The sequence below is a fragment of the Triturus cristatus genome, chromosome 1_2, assembly GCF_964204655.1.
Source record: "Triturus cristatus chromosome 1_2, aTriCri1.1, whole genome shotgun sequence".
Lineage (NCBI taxonomy): Eukaryota > Metazoa > Chordata > Amphibia > Caudata > Salamandridae > Triturus > Triturus cristatus.
Window position 1 is genome coordinate 944,281,985 of NC_140580.1, and position 25,151 is coordinate 944,307,135.

Genomic DNA, 25,151 nt, shown 5'->3' on the forward strand with positions numbered 1-25,151 from the left:
CTCACTCTAGTGCGGGGCGTTTCATGAGAATGACATCTTTCGGTGTTAACTGCATTTGAGTCTTAGTTCGGATGCAGCAGTGTCACGTGCTTATCTTTAGTTTTTAGTCTCGTGCCTTCAATAACAGGTTTCTCGCTTGTGTATGGGGACACACTACTCGCTTCACCACCCTCCTTGCACTTGTGCTGTGCTTTCACAACACTGTACGCGCTTTTCTGCTCACTGATTGCAACGACCCCTGCTGCTTGCAGCGGTGCCAGAGGCCGAGGTAGCCCTCGCCCTGGTGTGACCTTCAGCGCCCTTGCCGTGCCTACCCTCTGACATTTAAGGGCGAGCCGTCTGAGATCCTGTTTCCAGCTCCAGTCTGCCTTCTGCATATTTCTGCAGCTCCTCGCTGTATGGAAAGGTTATTTGCTGTGTTTTTTGGTTTCACGATGTACCCGATTTAATTTGTGCTTCTAACAGTAGCGTTATGTACCACTTTAATGAGGCATATGTTGTTTTCAAGAGCAGGGCATGTGGTTTTTGAAAGAGTCCGAGGCGCCCGTCTCTGATTGCTCAGTCTGTGCATAATATGGCACAGAACTGAAAACGGACACCACCACCTGCGTGTGATAAGGTCGCAATGACGTGGAGAAAGGCACCAGGCCTATTTGATGAATCTATTGCGTTTCAGACTAATACCTGCTGCTAGAACAGGCAACCGCTTTTTAATAGCTCCCCATCTCTCTAACATGACCGTGTGCCTCAAATCTCAGACCACTCTTGACCGGCCGTACTTCCACCTTTTGCCGGTTCCTTTTCCTTCCAGTTTCTTCTGTGCCTTTATACCTATGTACACCGCCGGCCCACTCTTGTCCAGTCACCTCATGTCCTATCTCCCTGGAACCACTATTAACTGGTCTAGTTCCTATGAGCTTCTCGGCTGCCCAGTGCCCGCTCCCCCGCCCCGCTAGTGTGGCCACAGAGTTCCACCTCCCCAGTACATCCTTTTCCAGTCATGACCTTTCAATTGCTATCACAGTGGTACCAGTGAGATAAACAAGTCCCACATCCCACAGTAAATGTATGTGAAGTATATGAGGGCAAAGATGTACTAACACAATCCTGTGTTTTTTTTTTTTAGGTGGAGCCTAGCGTAAGACTGCGCACATGCGCAGTCTCGCTGGCGAGATTTAATGATTTAGGGTCAGTGTCAGTATCGGGCTTTAAGCCCCGCCCCTGATTCCCATTGGCTGGCATCACCGTTTATGCTAAACGGCGGCCAGACACTGGGAAAGAGCACTTGCTGACGTACAGTTTTCTCTATTTGAGCCGTCCCACTTGGACTCGCTCACTTGACTTACTGTTGTCGCAAAAGCTTTGTTATCTTTATGGGGCCATGTGTTTCAAACACATGGCCCCATAAAGATAACAAACCTTTCACAAAGGAGGAAAGTGAAAGCGGAACGTGCTTGGATAAGCTCGTGCCGTGGCTGTGAGTGACAAGTCAATCCAATGGCTGCGCTCCGAGTCGCGCTTCTCCGTTGAAATGGGCGTGTTGCTTCATAATGTGCGTTTTTGGAAAGAAAAAAGCTTGTGCCATGGCTGTGAGTGACAAGTCAATCCAATGGCTGCGCTCCGAGTCGCGCTTCTCCGTTGAAATGGATGTGTTGCCTCATAACGTGCGTTTTTGGAAAGAAAACTCTTATCTGCTGACTCCTGCTGTTGCAGTGTCTCGTGTCAGAGGTCTGCCCCCGCCCTTGCCACTCTGTCTCCGGCGCACAACTCGAGGCCAGCCACACAGCACCTGCTCATAGACCGTCCACTTCCAGGTGAGGGTCTCACGCAAATGTGCCGGGAAGCTGTGCGGGGAAAAGAGAGCAGGAAATCAGGGCCTCTGTTTAACCTCGATACACTGGCAGGGCTACTTTTAAATGGCAGTCAGGAGCGATGTGAGGTCTGGGTGTGAATAATTATGATTATTTCATATGTTTGCTTTCACGTGCGTGGGTCTTCGTTTGCATGACTGAAACAGAGGTTCGGCAAAAGTACGGTAAGGTGAACCATAGCTCTTGCACCTAGTACTGACCGCCCCCCCCCCCCCCCTCCGCCGTGCTGGGATCCAAAATAGCCCTAGCTCAAATGCTCAAACCAGCCACACTCTCCTCTCCTCTTCACTCAGTCTCTCTCCATCCACTCAGAATCTGTCTCTCTCTCTCTCCTTCTCTCGCCCCTACTCTCCATGTCGGATTGCTTTCTCTCAACTCTCTGTTTTGTCACCTTTGTTCCGTGCATTCTTGCTACATTTTTTCACTCTGTTTTGTGCCAATCCCTCTTTTGAGAAATTTGCTATCAGCCCCGTTTTTTGCTGTTTTGCTCCTTTCTGTCCCGATTGTGACCCTTGTTTATTATTATTGTTCTTTAATCGCACGTTAGCACAATTCAGCTTCCTGCTTAAAAATGTTGCTTGGGAGATGAGCATGTGTGAGGCGCATATGGTTAACGTTTCTGCCTCCGCACAATCAAGAGGCATTTAAAGTGAGCCACGGCAGAGCGGAGACTTGCTCGTCTTATAATGTTACCTTGTGCCCAGGGCCACAAGGCTGCAAGATCCCACGCAACCACTTGTGCAAATAGCACCATATAGAGTGTTTTACACCCCACGTTTGGTGTGGGATGAGCACGTAGATTTAGAAGTATGCATGGCAGAAATATACCCAGGTACTGCTTTTACCGGCGTGCATTTGTTAGCGTGCTTAAGGTGTTAAATGCCATTTACACGGTTAGATTATATACTGACATGCGTTTAGTTCAAATCATGTATTTCTCTTTAGCACGTTTATGCCGCCTGGACGAATGTCATCATGTATACTTGGTGCCATGAAAAACTTTCCGCCAGGGCTTTAAACACCACCGCATTAAAATTCAAGATGAACGCAGCCTATCACTTCTTCCCAGCTAGGCTTCCCTGGCTGCCTTTGAACAAACATCTAATAATCATGTTTGTCCTCATATGGGAGATATTCACAAGCTGTAAATCGTCCAGACATCACATAGGTTTCGTGTGTGTATGTTTAAAGTGTCTGATGATCCGAAAGTTCCTGAAAAGTGTATTCTTTCTCGAAGCAAACATTGCGGGATGTTTCTAGGCAAACCAGACCATTCATTTGCATTTCAATGGATCAATGCAATTGAAAATGCAATAAGTCTCGCCTTTGATTAAGTTAAAGCCATTTGCTTTGCTATTGGTATTCAATAGCAAAGCAAATGGCTTTAACTGAATCAAAGGTGAGACCTATTGCATTTTTAATGCTTGTTTTTTTAGATTTGTAGCGGAGGTCACGGAGTTTATTACGAGATGGTTGATTAAAGCGTGTATTAAGAGGCAGTACCGTGGTCCCTTCCTAAAACAATACCCGGGCATCACAAAAGCACAAATCCTCCACATTAAAGAGCCCAGACCCCACTCACATTAGTGAAAACACAGCCCGGGCCTGTTAGGACGGTGAGGTTGCTGAAAGGACGGTCTGCCTTTCACGCTGTCACACCGCAGCCCGCCTTTTCTCCCACCCTACCACTACCCAGAGTGTCCATGCACCCAAACAGCTCCCAAAAAAGGCTGCTTTTGTTGGAGAAAGAGCGGAAAGCCCAATTTGGGGAAAAGGAGCGTCACTTTGTGTGTGCGCTAGGCACTAAGACTGACTGCTGCTCTTTATCAGCCAGTCATCCAAATATGAAAAAACAGGAAGGTGCTAAAATGGAGGTGCACTGCAACAAACACTAGACATTTGGTAACTACTCATGGGGCTACCATCAATTCAAAAGGTGGTACTTTCAACTGACCGGAGCAAAAAAAGTTGATGTAACAGTATGAGAGAATAGATTATGGTTAGGTGGGCTAATCCTCATAATCTAAAACTACCCTTCCTCCTCATTTAATTTCTTTCATCCACCGACTGGGCCCGAGAAGGTACGAACTTTTCGCACAGCGAGCGAGGAAAACGCCAGGCTAAAGCTCCTCTAAGGGCATTCATTTTCTCTTTAAATACAAACGCAATTTTTATGCACTGTTTAAACTCCAAATTTTCTTGAACTCAAATTCGACCAGTCGCGGCCGGCATGACGGGCGGGTGGGGGGAGAGGGGGTGGAAATGGGATCATCCTGGGGGGGATGGGGGAGGCGGGAGGGGTTTGTTTAATTAAAAAAATATAATAAAATAAAACTTGAGCTTACCGTCCTGCGGCGCTGCCACATCAGCTTCTGGATGGGTCAGACTCCCGACTCCCGCCGTCCACCGTCCTGCCTTTTCCAATTCCATGCAGGCAGCTCTCATTGCGACATCATCATCCAGGAAAGGCAGCCTTCCTCCCTCCCCTCCGCCAATCACAATGCAGCGTTGTGATTGGTGAGGCGCAGCGGAGCGCGCTCCACCCGAGCCATTTTCTCTATGTAGGCTGCTGCATGCAGCAGCCTACATAGAGAAAAAGGGAGAGTGGGCGGTCCTCCTCGAGGGCAGGGGGGGGAGTGGCCTGGCCACTGTTGTGCATACTGACTGTTTGGTCAGCTCCAGGACCGACCAAACAGTCAGTACGCACAACAGTGGGCAAGCCACTCCCCACCTGCCCTCGAGCAGGACCACACACGACCAACCTCGCCGTGCGAGAAGGCAGAAACATAAAATGGTAATTATTACCATTTATGTTTCTGCCTTCTCGCACTGCGGGAAAGCAGTGGGGCAACGCCCCCACGCCCCAATGGGGGAGCCGCCACTGATCAATTCTCATCTCTGATTCTTGAGAATGAGTTGTCACTAATCCTAGAGTGTGTCAGACTACCTTCTGCAGTGTCTTATGAGTTAGAGATGACAGGACCGTTTTGGTCCCTGACGAACTCCATAGAACAGTGACGTAAGCGCCTGGGTGTGGGTGATGGAATTCATGATGTAGAATGTTCAGTTAATAGTTACACACAGAGGAATAAAGACGTGTAATACCGAGCCCCGTGTTTGGCGTGATGATATGCAAATACCGGGGCTGGGGAGGATGCTACACCTTCCTCATTAGGGACCGAGAAGGGTTGAATTACGAAGATCCTAAAGTATCAGCCAACATGCAAAACCATGCACAACTCCTTGATCCTAACATCCCTCATGGGTCCATCTCCAAGCCTGTCCTAATTAACAGAAGTCCAGGATGCCAAATGCATATACGTAAGATAACCTGCTTGCATGCACTTCCCATTACACCTCCAAGCATATTGCCATTACACGTGGACTTAGGGGATATGATATCACTGTTAATTGGGGAAAAAGTCATGTACAAGATACACTTTGGCATTCATAGGGGGGACATTAGCCTCTTTTTCTGAAGGACAAGCATTCTGTCTCAATCTCGCAGTGTCCTCATCCCATCATCTGCTTTATCTTGTGCATGAATAATCTTGTACCCCATACGTTGTGTGTGACTGATCTCTTTTGTGTGCCCTCCCTCTTCGGTGACTTACCTCTCTTGTGAACCTATCCCCCACGCCCCACGCACACAGAGTGCTTGTCACGCATTATTCTAAACTACACCTTTAATCCCTCATTCATGTTTCCTTGTGCTTTACTTTACAGGAGCTGCACCCTGGGAAAGATCCTGCTACTTATGACCGGATGCCACAAAAAATCTGCATACAATGCTCCCTGGGTTAGTATCAACAAAGCAATATAGCTTTTCGTCATTGAACATGCCTGCAATGTGTTGAAATGTAAATAAAGTATTGAAAGCTGGTAAGAAAGCTTGATGGATTAATGTGGTTGTTGGTGTAACCAAGTGTTCAGTACAATCCTTATGGGAGTCTCACAGATTTGTTGATTCACCTTCTTTCACTACAAATACTCCACCAACCACCTGAGACCAAAGTGCGGCAGCTGGAGACACAGCAAACGAGGTATGGGAAGAGAAATAGATGCCTTTTGCGCAATTGTCAGTAGCTGCATTTCTTGGCAACTGTGATCACTGGCGGTTAGCACCTTCAGTTAGGTTAACAAGCATTTTTAGGTCTCGCGCAGGGGGTTTAGGAATCGCACGAGCGTGTGCTTTTCCTTTTGGGCCACGCTATTGGCCTTTGCGTGCGTCTTTTTTACAAAGACAGCACGCAATTGGCCAAAGGCGGGCGCATTGCTCCGCCCATGGCCTATTGGTGTCTGTTACGCGCAGCAGCAGCATATGTTTACAATTATCGTGCCCAGACACGGGCGCAATAATTGGAAACATATGCTGTTGCTCGCAACCCCGCGCGCACACCAGCAGCTTCCGCATCTCCTTCTGCTTGAATTTTCTTCTCCCTGTGTCATTAAATGTATGCAGCGGTGCCGAGAAGTGTCGGTACTCTCACATTAAATCTAGTGCAGCAGGGCCGAACAGTGCCGGTACTCTCTCGTTAAATGTATTGTAGAGGTGTAGGTAGTCAGTACCGTACAGCACCTGCCCATTTAAAGCACTGCCTCAAACACATTATTAGTTTCAAAGGTCCATGTGTGTAGCTTCCACGCGCGCTTATTTTACGGCACAAAAACAAAACGCATTTTAAAAATAATTGCACGACTTTAAAAACATCCCAGAAGTAGTTACTGTCTGCCAAGCTCGTGTGGGGCCGGGGAAGAACCCCGGTGTTAAGCAGATTTTTGCAAACACAGGCACAGATATCGTGCGCACCGCGCACCTCTCGGAGCAAAGCCCTCCAGAGAGCCCGCCTGGAAATCCGTGCCCACCGCATCTCAAAGGCGCCGCCTGCATGAGATGCCAGCTCCGTGGACAGGTGCTTCATTCAGAGCCTTTTGCGCATTAAAATATCAAAGAAACGAGTGAGTCCAAACAGCCCCCAGAAAGTAATTAGTTGTTTACACCGACTTCAATTTATTTAAGAACTTTCCCGAACATGCAAACATCGAACAATTAGCAACTAGTCAAAGCTAGGGCCGCCTCGTTTAAACTTTTTGTTGCGTTTAAAAAAACCAAAAAAACGTGGCACTATTCTAATTCCTGGAAACACGTATTGGGGAGCCTTTTAGTATTTTGTTCCCCTGAGTGTGGTTGAGCGAAAGGACACACGCTCAGTGGAGGTTGGCATTCCTAGACTGATGCTGGATTCGTAGGCAGTTGGAGCAAGTGTTGAAATAAATCTTACTAGTGTGTGTGCGAAGGGGAAATCCCACCTTGTTACCACTGCATCGATAATTTGTCGATACCACATATTCTTCACTGCATCACACTATAAGTCAGTACAATGACACTGTACTCTGAGTCTGCTTATGTGGCTGTATTTACAACGAGCAGGGGAGAGGATGTGGCCTAAACGGCAAGGGCGGTCAACCTCCAATCTGGAGAACCGGATTCGAGTCTCGGCAATGACGCTGAACATCCTCTGATTGTGGGCAAATTACTTAATCTCCCCGTGCCTAACAAAAATAAATGTGTCCTTGTGTAACGCATCTGGTGCTTAAGTAAAGCGCTCTGATGCCTTCCGGTCAAGTTCGCGCTATATAACACTCAAGAAAAAAAAAGAAAAAAAATGCGCCTTATAACGTGTCATGGCCCACCTACACATTCAATAAATGGTATATATATATATTTGTTTTTTGGCTTCATATTACTTGTTTAAGTGCTTTAATTGCAGAAACACTGTGGTATAAATCCCGTATTTCACAGGGCCCGTGAACAAGGGCACATATTTCCAAGGCCTGGCCACGCATTCAACAAAGGCAATAAATAATAGATATATGGTTTCATATTACATGTTTAAGTGTTTTAATTGCAGAAACACTGTGGTATAAACCCCGTATTTCACAGGACCCATAAACAATGGGACATATTTCCCTGTAGAATCTGGAAACTATTTAATTGGGGCCTTTGAAATACGGGGTAATCATCATAATAAAAGCCCCAGGCCGCTGCTTCAATCGACATTCTATCCTTGAAAGGTAAGCAAAGCCTGGGCAGTCTAATTCCAGCCGGTGCCTCGTGTCAGCAGCACCTCGCAGAGAACAGCCCCAGCAATATAAAGGGTGTTTTTCCTTTACCCTACATCATTACATATTTTCTTACACAGTATAGCCCAGTATTTCACGTAATGATTTCAATAAACATTTTACCGTTTGAAAAAATGAAGAATGTTGAAGCCACTACCACAAAAAAAAAAAAAAAAAGCGGCTTATCCAATATTTATTGTGTAACATGTTAGATTGGCTCTTGGTGACTTTACAATCCACTTGAGGTCGGCCTCCTGGTTTATGATATGGCCCAGAACCCTCAGCGGCTCTGCGGGGCCATATTACATGCTTACATCTTATGCATCTTCTCCCATTCTTTATCTGCAGTTGTACCCGGTGTAAAGTGCTATTTTTTCCCATTCTTGAGTGCGGAGGGACCGTTCATCAACAGATTTGAAGCCTCCAGTGATTAATGATTTCTCTCTCCTACCTTAAGAATGGTAAAATGACACGCTTACTGCACCCGGCTGCCAACTCTGCATGTATGGCCATGCCGCCGTGTGTCCGCTCTAAATAGGTGCATGCACAACACCAGAACACGACTGCTGACATCTGTTCACTGTGATGGAATTATAGAAAACAGACTTCACGACTATTTTCAGGAAAGTTATTGTAACATGCATTCTATGCAGTAAGAAAACTTTTTCAGTTTCCCTGCACTTTGATAACATCACAGGATAGGATCTTTGCCTTGTACGAATAAGTGTGTGAATATTAAACCTATTTTACATAATTGTGTCACAGGGCCACATTTCACCGATATGGGGGCTCTCTCTATCTGTATATCTATCGCCTTATCTGTATTTCTGTCTGTCTTTCTCTACATCGAACATGCTGTTGAACACATGTGCTATAAAACTTACACTCATCCACATACCAATGAAGTGTAAAAGTCAAATTCTAAGTTATTACCATAATACAGCCTAACTATTGCCATACGGCACTGCTTATTGGATCAGTGGCTGAAACTTACAAATCATAACCCTATTACTGCTTGCAGGGGCTATTTAAGAAATGTGCGTTTCGTTGGATGGATTTAACCATTTGTGCACTGATTCTGGTTGAATACAATTGCTTATAACTGCCACTCATGAAAGAAATAGCATGGCATAAACCACGGAGGCTGACCAGCAGAGTAAAGTGTTTTTATGGCCATTATTGTGGGACCAGTGACTCGGATACCCATTGCATCTTGGGGGGCAGAGCCTTCGCCGCACTTAAAACAAGCATTTGCAATGCAATAGGTCTCGCATTTACGTGAGTCTAAGCTATTGGCATTGTAAATGATAATGCATTTTATTTATGTTTTAAAAAGGAAAACAAAAATAAAAGGCATTATTTGCAATGTCAATAGCTCAAACTCACGCAAATGCGAGACCTATTGCATTGCAAATGCTTGTTATACTATATGCACGGTCTGCTTGGAGGAATAGTAAACCATAGCACAGCACAATCCCTGACTTCTACCTCCTACTGTCATCTGTTAACTGTCTCTACAATATTGGTGTAATATTTATGGAAAATAGGCATGACCTACAATGACTCAATGAAGTACCGAAGAGAGAAAAATAATCAGTATCCAAGCACAATATTTAGGCATTCCAATAAAAGATATGGCATGGTTTAAGCATTCCAATATAAGATATGGCATGGTATGGTATGGTATGGTTTAAACATTCCAATAAAAGATATGGTATGGTATGGTATGATATGATTGGAGTTTTTCATTTAAAAAAAAGAATGTATTGTATTAATTTTTGGTGAAGAAGCAAGTTTACATTTAAGGAGGTTACAGCTCAGGATTTGGAACATCATCTTTTGTTCAATAACCCTATTACATGTGATACACAAAAAACCGTGCATGAATAGTCAACATTCACCACAAAGAGTAGAGGTCCTTACGTTAATGTATTAGCCTGAGGTTGCATTCAGGTGTCAGGCGAAAATTCTGCCTGTGGGACTGAGATTATGTGTTGATAACATGGGAGAGGTCCCATCACTGGGTCGTTGACACTGTGGTACTCACATTATTGAAGGGAGGAAAGGAGAGTAAATAACAATGTCGAACAGAAATACAAACCAGCCCAACTTGGGTTTCCCCTTCTCCCCTCTGCTCCCCACCAATATCCAACGATGAAAATACCACAACACCGCTACTTCAGTGATATGAGTATTTACATAGCACTTACTATCCTGACAGGGTGCTGAAGGGCTTTGTTAGACGGGTAGCACGATATTCAGTGAGAGCCCAGAGTTAGTGATATAGGGCCATATGTATGAAGGCAATTTTGCGGTCGCAAATGCCGAAATTCGCAGAATTTCGGCATTTGCGATCGCAAAACAGCAATGTCATATGTATGACACAAACTACCCATGCAAAATAAGGAATCGGAAATTTTGCAATTCCCTATTTTGCGATTGCATTTAAGGAAATGCATATTGCGATTCCTTAAATGCAATGTAAAAAGCACACAAAAAGTGCAATTTGGACTTAAGGAATCGCAAATCACCACCAACTTCAAGTTGGTGGTAATTTGTGATTTCTTTGAAAAATGCACTTTTATGCATTTTTGAAAGTGCCATGTGACTCACATACATGCTCTTAGGGCATGTATGTGCGCCACATCTGCACCCATGCTCATTTCAGGGGTGCAACAGGGTGTCCTTTTGACACCCTGGCACCCTTGAAATTGCATTCCCAATTTGCGATTTTCTAATTGGGAATCGCAAATTGAGAATGTCTTCCCATTCATCCCTATGGTCCTCAAGGCCCATAGGAATGAATGGGGAGGTATTCCTTAATTGCAAATCGCAATTTGCGATTTGCAATTAAGGAATATGTAGGATTTGCAAAATTTATTGCAAATCCTACATACATAGGGTTTTGCGATTCTCAAATAGCGATTCGCAAAAAATCGCTATTTGAGAATCGCAAATGAGCATTTTCATACATATGGCCCTTAGTCATGCATAATGGTCACAGTGTGTTGTGCTGTTTTGATGCTCTGCACGTCATGGAAATGTATTGTGCAGTTCCAATATACACGGATGTTAAAATTGTTATGTGACCTGAGTTATATAGGGTTCTTCACCCCATTAGGGACTTTGACTTGCATGTGAAGGCTACAGTTGCTAGTTAGTCCCTTAGTTGTCATGCCATTCATGAAGAATTCTCCACTTCACTAGTTATGGGTGTAGATTAGGGGCTGTGATATGTCAGTACGGTCCACTAGAATTGCTAATTATGGTATTCTGTGGTTGCTTCAAGCTATTGTAAAGAAGTCGTGCTCACTTTGACCGCCCAATGCCTGGAAGTGAGGAGAAGATTTATTCTTGCAGGTAGAGTTTGTAGTTCATGCTTAGTGTGAGGAGCTGGTAGGGCATCCTGTAGATTTAGTATGCACTGGTCATGCAGATTGTAGATTTATGCAATAATTTTTCACAGTTGTTCAGCTCCTTGCCAAAACAAGTATTGTAGTTAGATAACAGCTTGCTCCTGCTCATCAAAGGTACCCTCATTTGTTGTCCTTTAACTGTTATTGGTGGTCGCATTATCCCAGTTTTCCTCGGTGGCTGATGTTGCCCTTGAGATAAGCATTCTGGCAGCATCTTTTGCCTGGTGCATTGGACGACAATGGTAAATAATGGGCATGGTAGAGAGATGTCACCAGTCTCAACAATGCGCCTAGATCCATCACTGGAGGAGTTTAGTGTTGTCTGAACACTTCTCAAACCAAAAAGAAGTGGTCCATCAAAAGTCCTGTCTTACTTCAGACTGGCCAAAAATCGAGGTTCCAGGAAGTCCATCCCGTGAAGGTTCCACACACAGGAAGGCAAACTCCTTAGTGAGGATCTGAATCTGCTTCCTTCAGAGAGGCTGGAAAGCACCAAGACTTCCGTAAGTAGGGCTACATCCTGAATCTAAATCCATAATACACATGAGCACTTGCAAGAGTTTGTTGTTGTTGTTGTACCGCCATATCTTATTTGTTTCTTGAGGTGAAAGATGTAAGCTTATGGGTTTGCATCTTTAGAAGTACAGTTCTCAAGTTCTGTGCTAAATTGGCAAATGTGTTTTGAGGATGCTATCATGGTGAATTCATCTTGATAAATCCAGACATGACTTGGGTGTCCCAGCTGGTACTGTCTGCGAAGGGTGTCAAACACCATACGCAATAAATCACTGGCCCTGACTGGCAAACCAAGCTGGAAGCTAAGCTCTTCTCATTGCGAACTGTGATATTTTTCTTCACGTATGTACTTTGTCATGCTGTATTTTCGTCATAATCGCATCTTCAGACCGGCTTCTCTAATGCACAATGGGGCATATTCTCAAGGGCTTATCTCCAAGTTATCAGCACTTTAGCGCAGCAAAAGTGGCGATTTAACACCTGTCTTTTACTGGTGTAAAGCAGGACGACTACCTGCAGTATGAAAGGGAGCCCAGCCCAGAGCCACATCTGAAGACCAATACATGTAATGGAGTTACTGATCATGCAGCTCGGAGACCCAAGAGGTCCACAACACCCACCGCCACCACCCCCATGCCCCCCCCCCCGGCACCTCCCCCCCGGACTACCACAGAGGCAGCGCAGAACAGGACAGCGGACGTTCCTAACACGCACCAGCCTCGGGGACTTAACGCCAGAGGAAGTCATTGCCCACTAAAGGCATAAAAGGACAACCATCCTCCGCATCCTGACCCACATTGCCCACAGGCTGACAGTACCAACACAGCGGACAACCAACATCACTCCGCAGACAAAGCTGCTCGCTGTGCTGCACTTGTTGGCCCCTGGTACCTCCCAACCATCAACTTCCAGAGTTGGAGGAGTCTCACGACCAGCCCTATCAAACAGCCTCACACATGTCTTGGATGCATGTCCAGAACAGCAACGGCGGGCCCCTGTATCCACACCACATGACAGTTCCAATTCGTAGTGTCCCTGCGTAACCAACCCCAACGCCATCCGTTGCCAGACGCCTCTGTGCCCCAGATCCAAGATTGTAGTAACTGAAATAGGGGTGCACACGTTCATGAAGTCCAGTAGTCAACCGTAGTGCAAAAACAGTCCTTTATTACAAATGCACAAATAAACAATACGAAAAGCACAGCCAACGCCCAACTGGGAACTTCATCAGGCCAACGTGTGGATTCAAATAACAGCATATGCTGCGGGAACTCCACAATACAATTCCATATTCCGGGAGTCAGTATTCAGAAACCTGTTGGACAAATGGTGACAATGGTCAAGCGTCCGTATAGTCACAAACCTAATCTGGTACAGTGTATAGCACTTGGACAACCCGGAATGCTTACAGGAAAGACAAATCCTGCTCAAAAAGACCGTAACAGAAGTACGTGTGGTCGTAACCTTCATAGGAAAGAAAAGGAAGATTACAATCACACGAACTTCTGTTACGGTCTCATGCTTGACTTGATGAAAGGTGGAAACCTTGAACAAAAGGTGACTGGTGCAACCCATCAAGCCAGCCACACTTTAGACGGCATATTTTCTAACAATCTGCAGCTCTCCTTCACGAGGGTCCTTCCTTTAGTTTGGTCAGACCACTCAGCAGTTTTATTTGAGCTCACCGTGCTGGACCGCACGGTGCCAAAATTATCTTCAAAATACTCTGAGAACAGGGCCTGGAACAAGATAAAAGCAGAGGAATTACACCATTTGTTAACCACTACTACCACCTCAACACCTAGTAATTTGGATGAGGCAACTAGATCATACACCAAATGGTTAGAAGATGCAGGAGACAAGTTAGCACCCACAAAACGCCTTAGCCACACTAGACAGCAGCCCTCCTCACCATGGTATTCGAAGAAGCTGAGGGACCAAAAGTTGACCTGCAAACACCTGGAAAGAAATTGGAGGAAGGGATACAAGGAAAAAGGTAAAAAGGAGTATAATGCTGGTCTTGCACTCTATAAACAGCTGCTTAAAAGAACAAAACAAGACTTTTTTAGTAATAGAATCAAATCGGCCAAAAACTCTCCTAAAGAGCTCTTCAAAATAGTAAACTCCTTAGCCCATCACCACGCACCACCCTTTGCAGCTAGTCAAGAGCTATGTAACAAAATTGCAAAATTTTTCTTTGATAAAGTTAATAGCATCTTTTCAACGTTCTCAGACTCTGCTCCCAAAACCAACACCGATTTGGCTTATGATCAGTTGAAATCAAATCTTGATGCTCCAATTTTTAGCAGCTTTGCCCTTCTAAATGTTTCTGACACCCAGAAACTATTGGAGAAAGTGAAGTCAGACTCCCCCTATGATCCTTGTCCTAGTTCAGTATTAAAATTGGCTGCTGAGCCAGTCTCACGGCAACTGACATATCATTAGCACTATGTATTTAGAAGGATACTTTCCTAAAGATTGGAAACATGCATCCATTCTGCCCCTTCTGAAAAAACCCAACCTAGACGCTAGTGATCCCAACAATTTCAGACCAATATCTAGGCTACCTCTTCCTGCAAAAATCATGGAAAGCAATCTGAATACCCAACTCAATACATTTCTGCAGGATTCCCAAGCCCTCGATCCAACTCAATATGGGTTTAGAGAGGGCCACAGTACAAAAACGGTGCTCCTAAAGTCCACAGAAGAGATCAGGACCATTTTGGACCAAGGGGGAAAGGCCATACTGATCATGCTAGACCTTTCTGCAGCATTCGACACAGTCCATCATGCTTTGCTGATGGGCCGATTGGATGAGATAGGAGTTAAGGGCAATGCGTGGAATCTTCTCAAATCGTTTCTCTCTGATAGAATTCAAACGGTGGCCCTGGATGAATTTGAAGCTGAATCTTTCTGTTTACCTTGTGGAGTACCGCAGGGTTCATCGTTGAGCCCAACACTATTCAATGTCTACGTGTCGCCACTAGCTCCCCTAATTCAGACCTTTGGGTTCACTTTGACTTCCTACACTGATGATACCCAAATTGTGGTTACTTTACTACCAGGGGACATACACGAAACCGCGTTAAGGCTGCAGGACTGCATGAAAGCAGTGGGGGGTTGGATGGCCCAAAATTGTTTGAAACTTAACTTCGGTAAAATGGAGGTAGTGTTGTTCGGAAACAACCCTACATTCTGGACTCCTAAATGTTGGCCGGAGTAGCTGGGACCTCTACCTACGCCAATCAAGAAGGTGAAGAATTTAGGAGTCTGGATTGACGATAAACTAAGCTTTAGGGACCAGGTTAATCATGTTGCCTCTTCTACATCGTACATCCTCAAATCCTGCAAAAAAATAATGCCTCTTCTGTCGATAGACGCGCAACAAACTGTTGTCACGGCACTAATAATGTCCAGATTAGACTACTGCAACAGTCTGTATCTCACGATCCATAAAGGGTCGACGAATAAACTACAGATTTTGCAGAACGCTGTGGCCAGACTCCTAACTGCCACACCAAAGTACGTGTCTATTTCAGCCAAAATAAAAAATCTTCGGGGCATATTATCAAGGACGGCGTTAAAATTATCGCCGGTTTAGTGGCAGAAAACTGCAGCTAAAGCGGCGATAATGGGCTTGATAATATGCCCAGGAGAATTCCAATAGAAGCCCATGTTCACACCAGAACATGGACTTCTATTGGAATTATCAAGGGCATATTATCAAGCCCATTATCGCCGCTTTAGCTGCAGTTTTCTGCTGCTAAACCGGCGATAATTTTTAACGCGGTCCTTGATAATATGCCGCGTGATTGGTGAACAGTCAGGAAACTGATTCAATTTAAGTCTCTTTGTCTGGTATTCAAAGCCCTGCATGGAACCGGACCAGAATTCTTAAAACACCGTTTCCACTGGTATCTACCAAAGAGTGCACTGGGGTCATCCGACGCAAAACTCGTAAATGTCCTGCTGGTGAAAAAAGCCAACTGGGGTGGCAGAAGTTTTACTGTCAATGTGGCTAAATCATGGAATACTCTACCACTAGCCCTTAGAAATATGACCAATCTTTTGCCATTTAGGAAAGCACTAAAAACATGGCTGTTTTCTAACTGACCCTGTGTGCATTTCCTTTTCCCTCCCAGTCCTCAGTAAGTCTTTACACAGTGCCAGGACACCCTCGGATATCAGTTTGCGCTCTACAAGCATCATTAGCATTAACATTAACATGATGCAGGATTACTCATACCTGTAAGCATCACGGTTTGTATCAGCTTGATTCACATGCACCTTCAGTCCCCCCACCCAGCCACGAGGGCGCCACTGTGACCAGTGGTGCCTACGCAATCCTGTGCACCTGCTGCACCCCAGCCCTGGTCCCCAGACCTGTCCGCCACCCAGCGATGACTGCCCGTCCCTGCGCACCCAGGCCTCAATGCTCACCTGCCGCCACTGGCGTGTCTCCAAGAGGGCCCACCATGTGCCAGTGCAACCTCCTCAGCCGATTGCTGGATTCCGCGCCACAGGCCCTCAGCGCACTCTGCTGCACTGCGCCACAAAGTCATGTCTGTGCAGCCTGCTGCCTTCGATGTACACTGCGGTCCAGCTGGGCTCACAATTCAAATCAAATCTTGATTGGCAGGACGGCGTATCGAGGTCTACGCATCATCGCAGGCTGCACACCTACTCACCTCTGGTGCCACTAACTCAGTGCACCGCAAGTCATCACCACGTGGCGGGAGGCCCGTGCCAGCCAAAGTGCCTCGGCTGCCACCAATTCTGTGCACCGCAAGTCATCGTCTCGTGGCGGTAGGCCCGTGCCAGCCAAAGTGCCTCGGCTGCCACCAACTCTGTGCACCCCAAGTCATGGGACCTTTATGATTGAGTCTCGTGGTGCGGACGTCATCATGTCACCTCCGGCAGTGGGTAATGTGATGTGGTAGGGCCCTAGGCCCTCATGCCAGCCGCGGCCCGTGGAGGGAGTTCCGTGGGGCGGAGAGGCGGGGCGGGGGAGGGGCAGGGTGGGGGGTACTAAAAACCGGAATATGGATAATTGGAGGTAAGTAAACAATTAAATAAATAAAACGAATTTCATAGCGCGCACTGCATCGCAAAATGCAATGCAGCGCGCGCTACGAAATTCATTTTATTTATTTAATTGTTTACTTACCTCCAATTATCCATATTCCAGTTTTTAGTACCCCCCACCCTGCCCCTCCCCTGACCCGCCTCTCTGCCCCACGGAACTCCCTCCACGGGCCGCGGCTACCTCATGCATAAATAATGAACACACGGACACACTCCAATAGATAGTGGAAATGGCCTCGAGCACCTGCGCCCGGCCCGTTTTATTGGCAGGGTCACATGTTCTGTGACCCCTGTGCTGGATGGGTGTGAACCAGCCCTCAGGGAGTGGCTGTGGCATGTTGACAACTAGACCTGTGATCAGCAGATCACTACAGGGAAGACCTGGGACATGTAGCGTTGTCGTCCCCCCTGTAAGCGTAAGCGGAGTGGGCTGGCCTGGCGTATGCCAGTCCAGCGTAAGGGTGTGAACAATGACCCCGGGGTTCTGGGCATGGTCCCGTTCTGGGCTGGACAAGGAAGTAACTAATGCGTGTGTCTCTGTTGTGTCGGAGCCACCCGGACCGCAATCGGTAATGTTGCACCCTGTGATTCAAGTTCCACAACACGAGCAACATGGACGTAAGGGGGAATCACTGACCCTACATTCATCCATACTTTCACACTTGAATAATCATAGACATGACACATCTGAGTGAATTTGAATGTTTAATGCACATTCAGTGGAGTGTTGCAGCTGGAGCAGTACAGGGCCATGTAAACCCCACTTTACATTGTCGGCCCGTGGAGGGCCAGCCAGAGTTCTTCAGGGAATGACAAGTACATCGGAAGAGGAAGAGTTCAGTTCATAGTCTGATAGCTGTGTCATTGGTGACCAAACAGAATATGGCAGTCCATGTCGAGGTCCAAGGTGAGTGTCGCAGAATGCATCGGGGGACAGTGGAAGGTGATGATGCAGAGGGCAGAACCAAGCAGAAACAGGCCATATGGAGGAGATGAATGCTACTGCTTCCTTCTTACCAGTAAGGCAGAATCATCAGCATCTTCATTCTCTGATGTTTCATGTGCTTCACATGTCTCCAGCACTGTGTGGCACTGACACATCATGGGGCGGAGATGTGGATGTCGAAGCAACAGCAGCATTTATCTGCACCAGGCCTTGTGGTAGCAATGCCATGACGAGGATCTGCAGGGCATGGTAGATCCCAGCCACATCACGCTGGTGTGCAGCTGTGGCAGCCATTCTTTCCACCTGCACCCGCTCCATGTTCTCCATGGTCCTCCGGATGTGTCCCAACTCCCGGATGACACAGCTGGAGCCACTCTGACTAGACACTTGTCCTTGTCTCAGAGTCAGGACTCCAGCGATGTCATCCATGGATTGTTGGAGAGCATGGAGCGGACTGTGGGTGTCCGTTAGGGACCGTATGGTATCTAGTTTGGCTGCCATGAGGTCGAACCCCACCCGCACCTGATCAGCCATCTTCTCCTGGCACCCTAACACAAGTCGTTGGAAGGCCATGTGTTGTTCGTGTGGGTCCTGGGAGACAGCTGGGTTGTTGGTGCTTCCTGCTGTGTGGCCTGTGCAGGGAGTGAGGTCTCCTCGATGCAGCTGGGCTGCCCTGCTCCTGGGGGTGGGATGCTGAGGGTGTCCATGAGCTGTTGGAGGGCGTTGGTGTCGTAGGTGGGGAGGTCCTCTTCGTTATCAGTGAAGAGTTGTTGGGTCTGCTCTGCAGGAGGTGATGATTCTCTCTCTGCAATTTGAAGGGGAGATACAGTTTAACATTCTGTTCACATGTATGCTGACGCATTGTACAAGGTTACATACAGACTGCATGACGATGTACATTGTGACTGTTTGGAAGGAGCTGTCTATTTGATGCAGGACAGTGGACATTTCGACAACATCACAGTGTGTTTGTACTTGTACATCATTATCTCACATTTCCCTGCTATTCCAAATGTGATTGGCCAGTTTCTACACACAAACGGAGGCAGTTGTGTCCTCTGCTCTGTTGTGAACGTGTTGCAGTTTGTACCACATTCTTGTCAATGTGGATGTGCTCTGCTTCTTATGTGGGTGTGTTGCATTGTGGGAGAGTCGCACCTGCAGCTCTGATTTTGCTAGCCCTTATCCCTTTTAGGCGGTGTGCCTTTCAATTCTGTGCTTATACAGTGCTGAGATGTTGCAGACTTGGGTAAATTGGGCTCTTGGTGGGTGTTGGGACTCTTGGGCATGGTTTGTCCGCAGATGTCTCGTTGACGTCAGGGGTTGTTTGTGCACGTGGATGTGTCAGAGTGTGACCTTCTCCTTTATGGATGTGCTCCACACTCAGCCACCTCAGTGTTGTGGCGTGCACCATGTCATGATAATTGGACTGCAGCCATGCTAATCGTCATGCAGTGTCACTTGCATTGTCAGTGTGGGTCACGGACCCACAGCTTTGCTGGGTTCACACATGTGCATGGGTTTGTTGTGAGATTAGTGATGTGTGGGGAGGGCCCCCTCTGGGCACATAGTCGACGGGGGCCTACTTGCAGTTTCTAGGTGTGCTGCAGTGTGCCAAGGGGATCAGGGACATGCTCCACAGTCATTGTGGGTGTGCACTGTGCTATGCTTAATTGTGCATGTGTGCCATTGTGCCCATCTCTCCCCGTCCCCCCAGTCCCTGGCCGTTACTCACCCTCTTGCTGTTGTGTCGGCTCCTGTCGAGCAGTGGTCGATCCCCCAACTCCTGCCACTGTCTCCACACTGATGACTGTGGACACCATTTCCTCCATCTCGTCCAGCTCCTCCTGTGGCGCTGGACTCCCACCTCCAGTCTGCATTGCTGACGAGTTTCTGCTTGGTTTTGCGCTTCACATCATTCCAGCGCCTCTTGACCTCTTCCATTGTTCTCCTCGGCACTTCGATTGCATTCACCTTGTCCACAATGGACTGCCATATTCCATTTTTTGTCACCAATGACACATTGGAGGTGACAAACAGTTGTTGATGGTATCTTATCACCTCCGTTATCAGGATCCTGTTTTCCTGTGGACTGACTCGCGTCTTCCTCTTCTTGTCCTTGCCCTTCCCTGACCCCGAGGTCCCGGCCTGGTCCTCCGGGGGGCTTGTGGGGTTCTGGTCGTCCTCTGTTCCTGCTCCGGCTACCTCCATTGTGCTCCGCAGTTGTTTTGTTTGTAGTTTTTTTCTGCTTTTATGGTGATTTTACCAGCCTGACTTGTGTGAATTGCAGGACTGGCACAGCTTATCGCTGATTTTGTCATCGTGGTTGGGCCCATTGCCACTTTTTTCGCGTTCGGGTTTTGATTTCTATCGACGTCCCGGTGATGTTATCGAGGACATTTGACGCGTTATCGGGAATCTATTGCATGTTACCGCTGTGTTGTGAATAGGACGTTAACACAGAGTTATTTTCACGTGATAGACGGCGATATGAAACATTGGGTTAACCTATTTTGGCGATGATTATCGCACATTCTTGAGAATATACCCCAATGTATGTTGTGCCCACGTTATGTTGCGTGAAAAGGTACAAAGATTGTGTTGTGAGTGATTGCACTCTGGCGATTATACAATTCTTTCAAAGTTCAAGAGATACTGCAATATCTTCTCAGCTGTACAAATAACATTTAAATACAAAAGGAATTTTAACATCACCAGGTGATGCTTAAGAACCAAAATTCAGTGGTAAACAGTTGTTTATTTGCATGCTTGTTATTATTTTTTCAGCAATGAAATAAGGGTATATTGTGAATATTTCCAAAACACAATAATTAAAAAATAAATAAATTCATATGGAAGAAGAAGTGAGTGCTTAAAAATAAAACTGTACTATTTGGAAAATAACCTGAGTCATGCACTAGCGTAAAACATTTAACAATATCACAAATACCACCCCTTTTGATCACAATGTAAAAGATATTTTATTAAAAAATATGCAGTGACTCATCTAAACTCAAAAGAGCTCTCTGTTCCACCTCATGATAGTGTCCCCGTGGAGATACTAGAGGAATGCAGTTACCTTTCTAAGAATATCTAAAACCGGTGCCCTAGTTACGCTGTGCGGAATGAGAACCTGGACTAGGTGGTACACGTTTGGGTTAAAGGATCTGAAGGTAACTCATATGAAAGGCTTTCCCAACTGGTACAAAACGACGACAGAGAATAATAAACTTGAGTTACAAAAAACTTGAAAATGCTAAAAAGCTGAGATTCTTCATTCTAATGGAACTTGTAATACTGGAGAATATATATAGGTAGCTGAAAACTCATCTGAAGTTATCTTCTAAACTTTGATACCACTGGATAATCATTGCCAACTGTCTGTAAACTGGAAGTAGTCACTAGGATGATATTGAGATACAATCCTATTTCTATGGAAAAATTATCAAGATTCAGGAAAAATATCAGACTGGGTTTTATGTAAATCCAGTAGCTCAGCAGGGCAGCATTGCAACTTGCTTTAGATCCTTGGGACCTCAGCGACCTGGCTGTACCAATGAAAATAGCTTTGAATTTCATTAAATCCTCTCTTCTCAAGTTCTCTTAATTCTTCAAAAAATGAATATGGCCAACTGTCCTTCCAACCTTATCAGAGAGAGCCCATGCTTGTAACCTCCCATTCATTGGCTGAATGACAAGGAGTTAGAGTGAAATGCATGTAAAACAAAGCCTGTCGTTTTACTCTCCACAGATTGGAAAAAATGTGCACAAACTATCGAAATGCAGAGATATCTTATTAACTTCCACCCAAACGGAATTCAAGACCTTACAAATCATCTTGAATTCTGTTATGAAGATGGACAATCATACCAAATCAGTGGTTTTATCTTTCAATCCCTCTTTCATGTTGTTGTTTTGAATAAATCGCTGCTGGCAGAAAACCACACAGCCTCTCCACCAAAGGTGGTGGTGGGGGGGTTGGGGAGGAGGCAAAATCTACATCACTATTGAAAAAAAGACGAATGTTGCAAGCCTAAAAAAATACAGTGTCATAGTTTCTGCAAAACCCTACTACGATAGTAGTAGCTAACATTTCCAAAAGAGCGATATGTATTCATTGAAGGCCATGATGAGGTTTAGGGCATTCATCTTTGGTCCTAAAGCTATTTCCAGAAGAATACTGCATACCTTAAGCCTGTCCTCAAGTTGTCCTACCATTCTAGACCCTTGTGATCCAGTGAGTGGGGACATTTGTAGGTAGTTCCCCAGGTCCCGAGAACAAGGTCAGGAGGTACAATTTTTGTTTGGCCTTCTTTGCTCTCCTGTGGAATTTGCTTTCATATCCTTCCAGATTTTATTCGTAGTGTGTATACGCTATTATCATTTAGGAAATCAGTGAACACCTACCCATTTTTATTGGTCGTCTTCTCCATCTCTCTTCAGCGCTCACAGGTCTGTGGGTTTGTACAGCTATATAAATGAACAATGATAATGCGGATGACAGTCTCTACAACTACACAATTAGAAGCCGATGGACCTGGACTTTCTCTAAATACTCAGCATCAAATAGTTTTTAGGTTTGTGGACTATACTTGCGTTTTTGGGCACAGCTATCTTCTCACTCACATTTTCTTGTTGTGCTTCCTCCCATTCACAGGTGAGGTTCAACGAAACGCATGTCCTCAAGACGGTAATCTGGACTGCAAGCGTCAGTGTGACCCTGGCCACTATGTGGACTGGAGCGACAGGAAGCCACACTGCAGGGCCTGTGTCACCTGTAGCGCAGGTACTGGGGGAGCATGGAATTCAGTCTGGTTGTCCAGTTTAATGTCATGATTCTTTATGTAACTTTAATACAGGTTTTCAGTGTTTTTAAATTGGACACTCTGAAAAAGTGTTGGAAGAAGACGGAATTGTTACTTATTTATTCCATTTCTATACCGGTGTTGACTAAAACATAAGAGCGTGTCACTATACACTTCAGGGATTTCTTTTTTAATATGCATGTATTATCTTTTCTATTATTATTAGAAGTAAGTAAGTAAATATACTTTATTGTATCAATCAGTTGATTACAATAAAAGAGTGATCATAGCAGATATCATTTAAAATTGTTAGTAGGTCTTCAGAGTCTTACAAAACTTTCTCAAAATCAAACAAAATCACAATAATGAATTAAGTACATTAGTCAATTTGTATTACATTTAGAATTTTAATTTGTTTTACATGCTGGCAGGTTTTCTGCAGGTGACCAACATGACCAAACCAATCCCCAAAATAGGTGGACTCAAAAGGCTTCATCACTGCAGCTACTATTTATAGTAGCCAGTGGCCCCACCATCCAAACCTTTTTTCTTTAGTGGCCCAGAGATACTTGTGGGTATTGTTGGTCTTATAACCGGTGGTCTTATGTTTGAGAAAATTCGATGTCATAAATACGTCTTATGAGTTCTGAGTAAGATGGCGGTGGAGTCAGTTGCACCAGTATTAGCTCCTCACTGACCCCCCCTCACCCCGGGCCCTTCAAACAAAGCAGCCAAGGTTTCAGTTTGCTATGTGTGACATTTTCATAATTTCAGTGTAATTATGAGTGACATTTCAATGACTATGAGTGACACTTTCTCACGAGCAAAATCAAGCAATGAAGACGAGGGAAACATATAAATATCAGAAATTACACCCATTTGATCAACAAGAAACTCTAAGAAGATCTTAAAACTGCTCCGAAGCACCAGAAATTGAAGGAAACTAACCAGAGACAGATTGCATGACGGCAGGGCAGGCAGCATAGCTGAAAAGTTTTCAGATTGCTTATGTGTGACATGTGCATGGTATTAGTGGACTTATGAATGACATTTAAATGCCAAATGTGGTACACTTAGAGTTACACTTTCCCATGAGTAACACCACGTAATGAGCGCATGGAAATAGATAAACATCAGAACTTACACACGAAGAGTTCTAATAATATCTTGCAACTGGAGCAAAACCCCTGAAATGAAAGGTTACACTTGCTTTATTATGAACTCTAAATGTCTGCATGTTTTGCGGCAGGCTAACTTATACTGTGTGTAATACAGTTTAAAAACAATGTGCATATTCATGTGCTTACAGTCGCAGGCTAGGTCCTCGTACCACTATAATATAAAAGTAACTAGCCACTACTAAACCAAGAAGGACAAACTTCTCCCTCTCTGATTGGAGCTGCACGGAGCTGGAAATTGCCAGACATCAATACCTCCTCGTCAGACCTCCCTGTCACAGACAATACCTCATGAGTACAGCTCTTCCCCCCAGAACTTCCAAGCAAAACTCGTTTAGCCCATCCCTACCCTCCCGGCCACTCCGACATCCTATGTCATATAACCCATGACCCCCGTAATCACATCCTGTTGCTTTTTTCTGCGGGACTAGTCCGTGCAAGACTCACTGCTGAATCCAGGTGTTTCCTTAATTGGATAATGAATTAAATCTTCCTCTTCTTTCCTTAAGGCTCATGCACATAGCCAGGAGGTTTGCCGTCTCCTTCAACAAATCGCGTGGATTCTGAACTTGGAGAAGTGCCATCTGTGCCCCACTTAGGAACTGCTGTTCATTGGGGGGGATGGGGTCTTCAACACAAAGATGGGGAAGGTTTTCCTGTCAGAAACCCACAGACTAACTCTGGTGCGAGTGCTACGGAAGGTGTTGTTGGCCCAGTCGTCCATGCCTCAGCAGTGGCTACGGGTTCAGGGGTCGATGTCTGCTCCGATGGACCACCTGTGAGCTTAGTGTACAAAATGGTCGCACAATCCGCATGGCGCCACTCCGAAGGGTGGGCACCATCACAGCACAGCCTCTCACAATGCGCAGCATGATGCTGCATCTCTGCCATTTGCACCAATGACCTGCAGCTGCGAGCTCAGCTGGGCCTGGAAAAACAACAGAAGGTGCCGGAGCCACAAGAGGTTGGACCTGGCACATTGCCATTTGTTTTAGCTGTGGGGGTGATGTTGCGGTTGTAAGCCTGAGTGTCAGCCATAGCACAGCCGCTAGCAATTACCATCAAATGGGCCTTGGCTTGCACTCCTGCAGGCAGTAGGAGGGACCTGACAGACTCCAGCCTATTAAAGTGAGTCTGATAAACTCAGACTCACACTGTGTCCATAGTAGTCAGCCATTGGGTCCTCCTGACATCGCTATGCTGCGTGGCAT

At 45.7% G+C, this 25,151-nt stretch overlaps 1 protein-coding gene across 2 annotated transcripts in view; it reads left to right on the top strand.

The window, feature by feature from the left end:
* The window catches only part of TNFRSF8 (TNF receptor superfamily member 8), a 199,830-nt gene that overhangs the window by 50,289 nt on the left and 124,390 nt on the right, over window positions 1-25,151 (top strand). For both annotated transcript variants that reach the window (XM_085615434.1, XM_085615436.1), the window contains exons 2-3: window positions 5,598-5,670; window positions 22,615-22,743. In XM_085615434.1, the coding sequence (XP_085471560.1) occupies window positions 5,598-5,670; window positions 22,615-22,743 (202 nt within the window). The remainder of the gene's footprint in view (window positions 1-5,597; window positions 5,671-22,614; window positions 22,744-25,151) is intronic.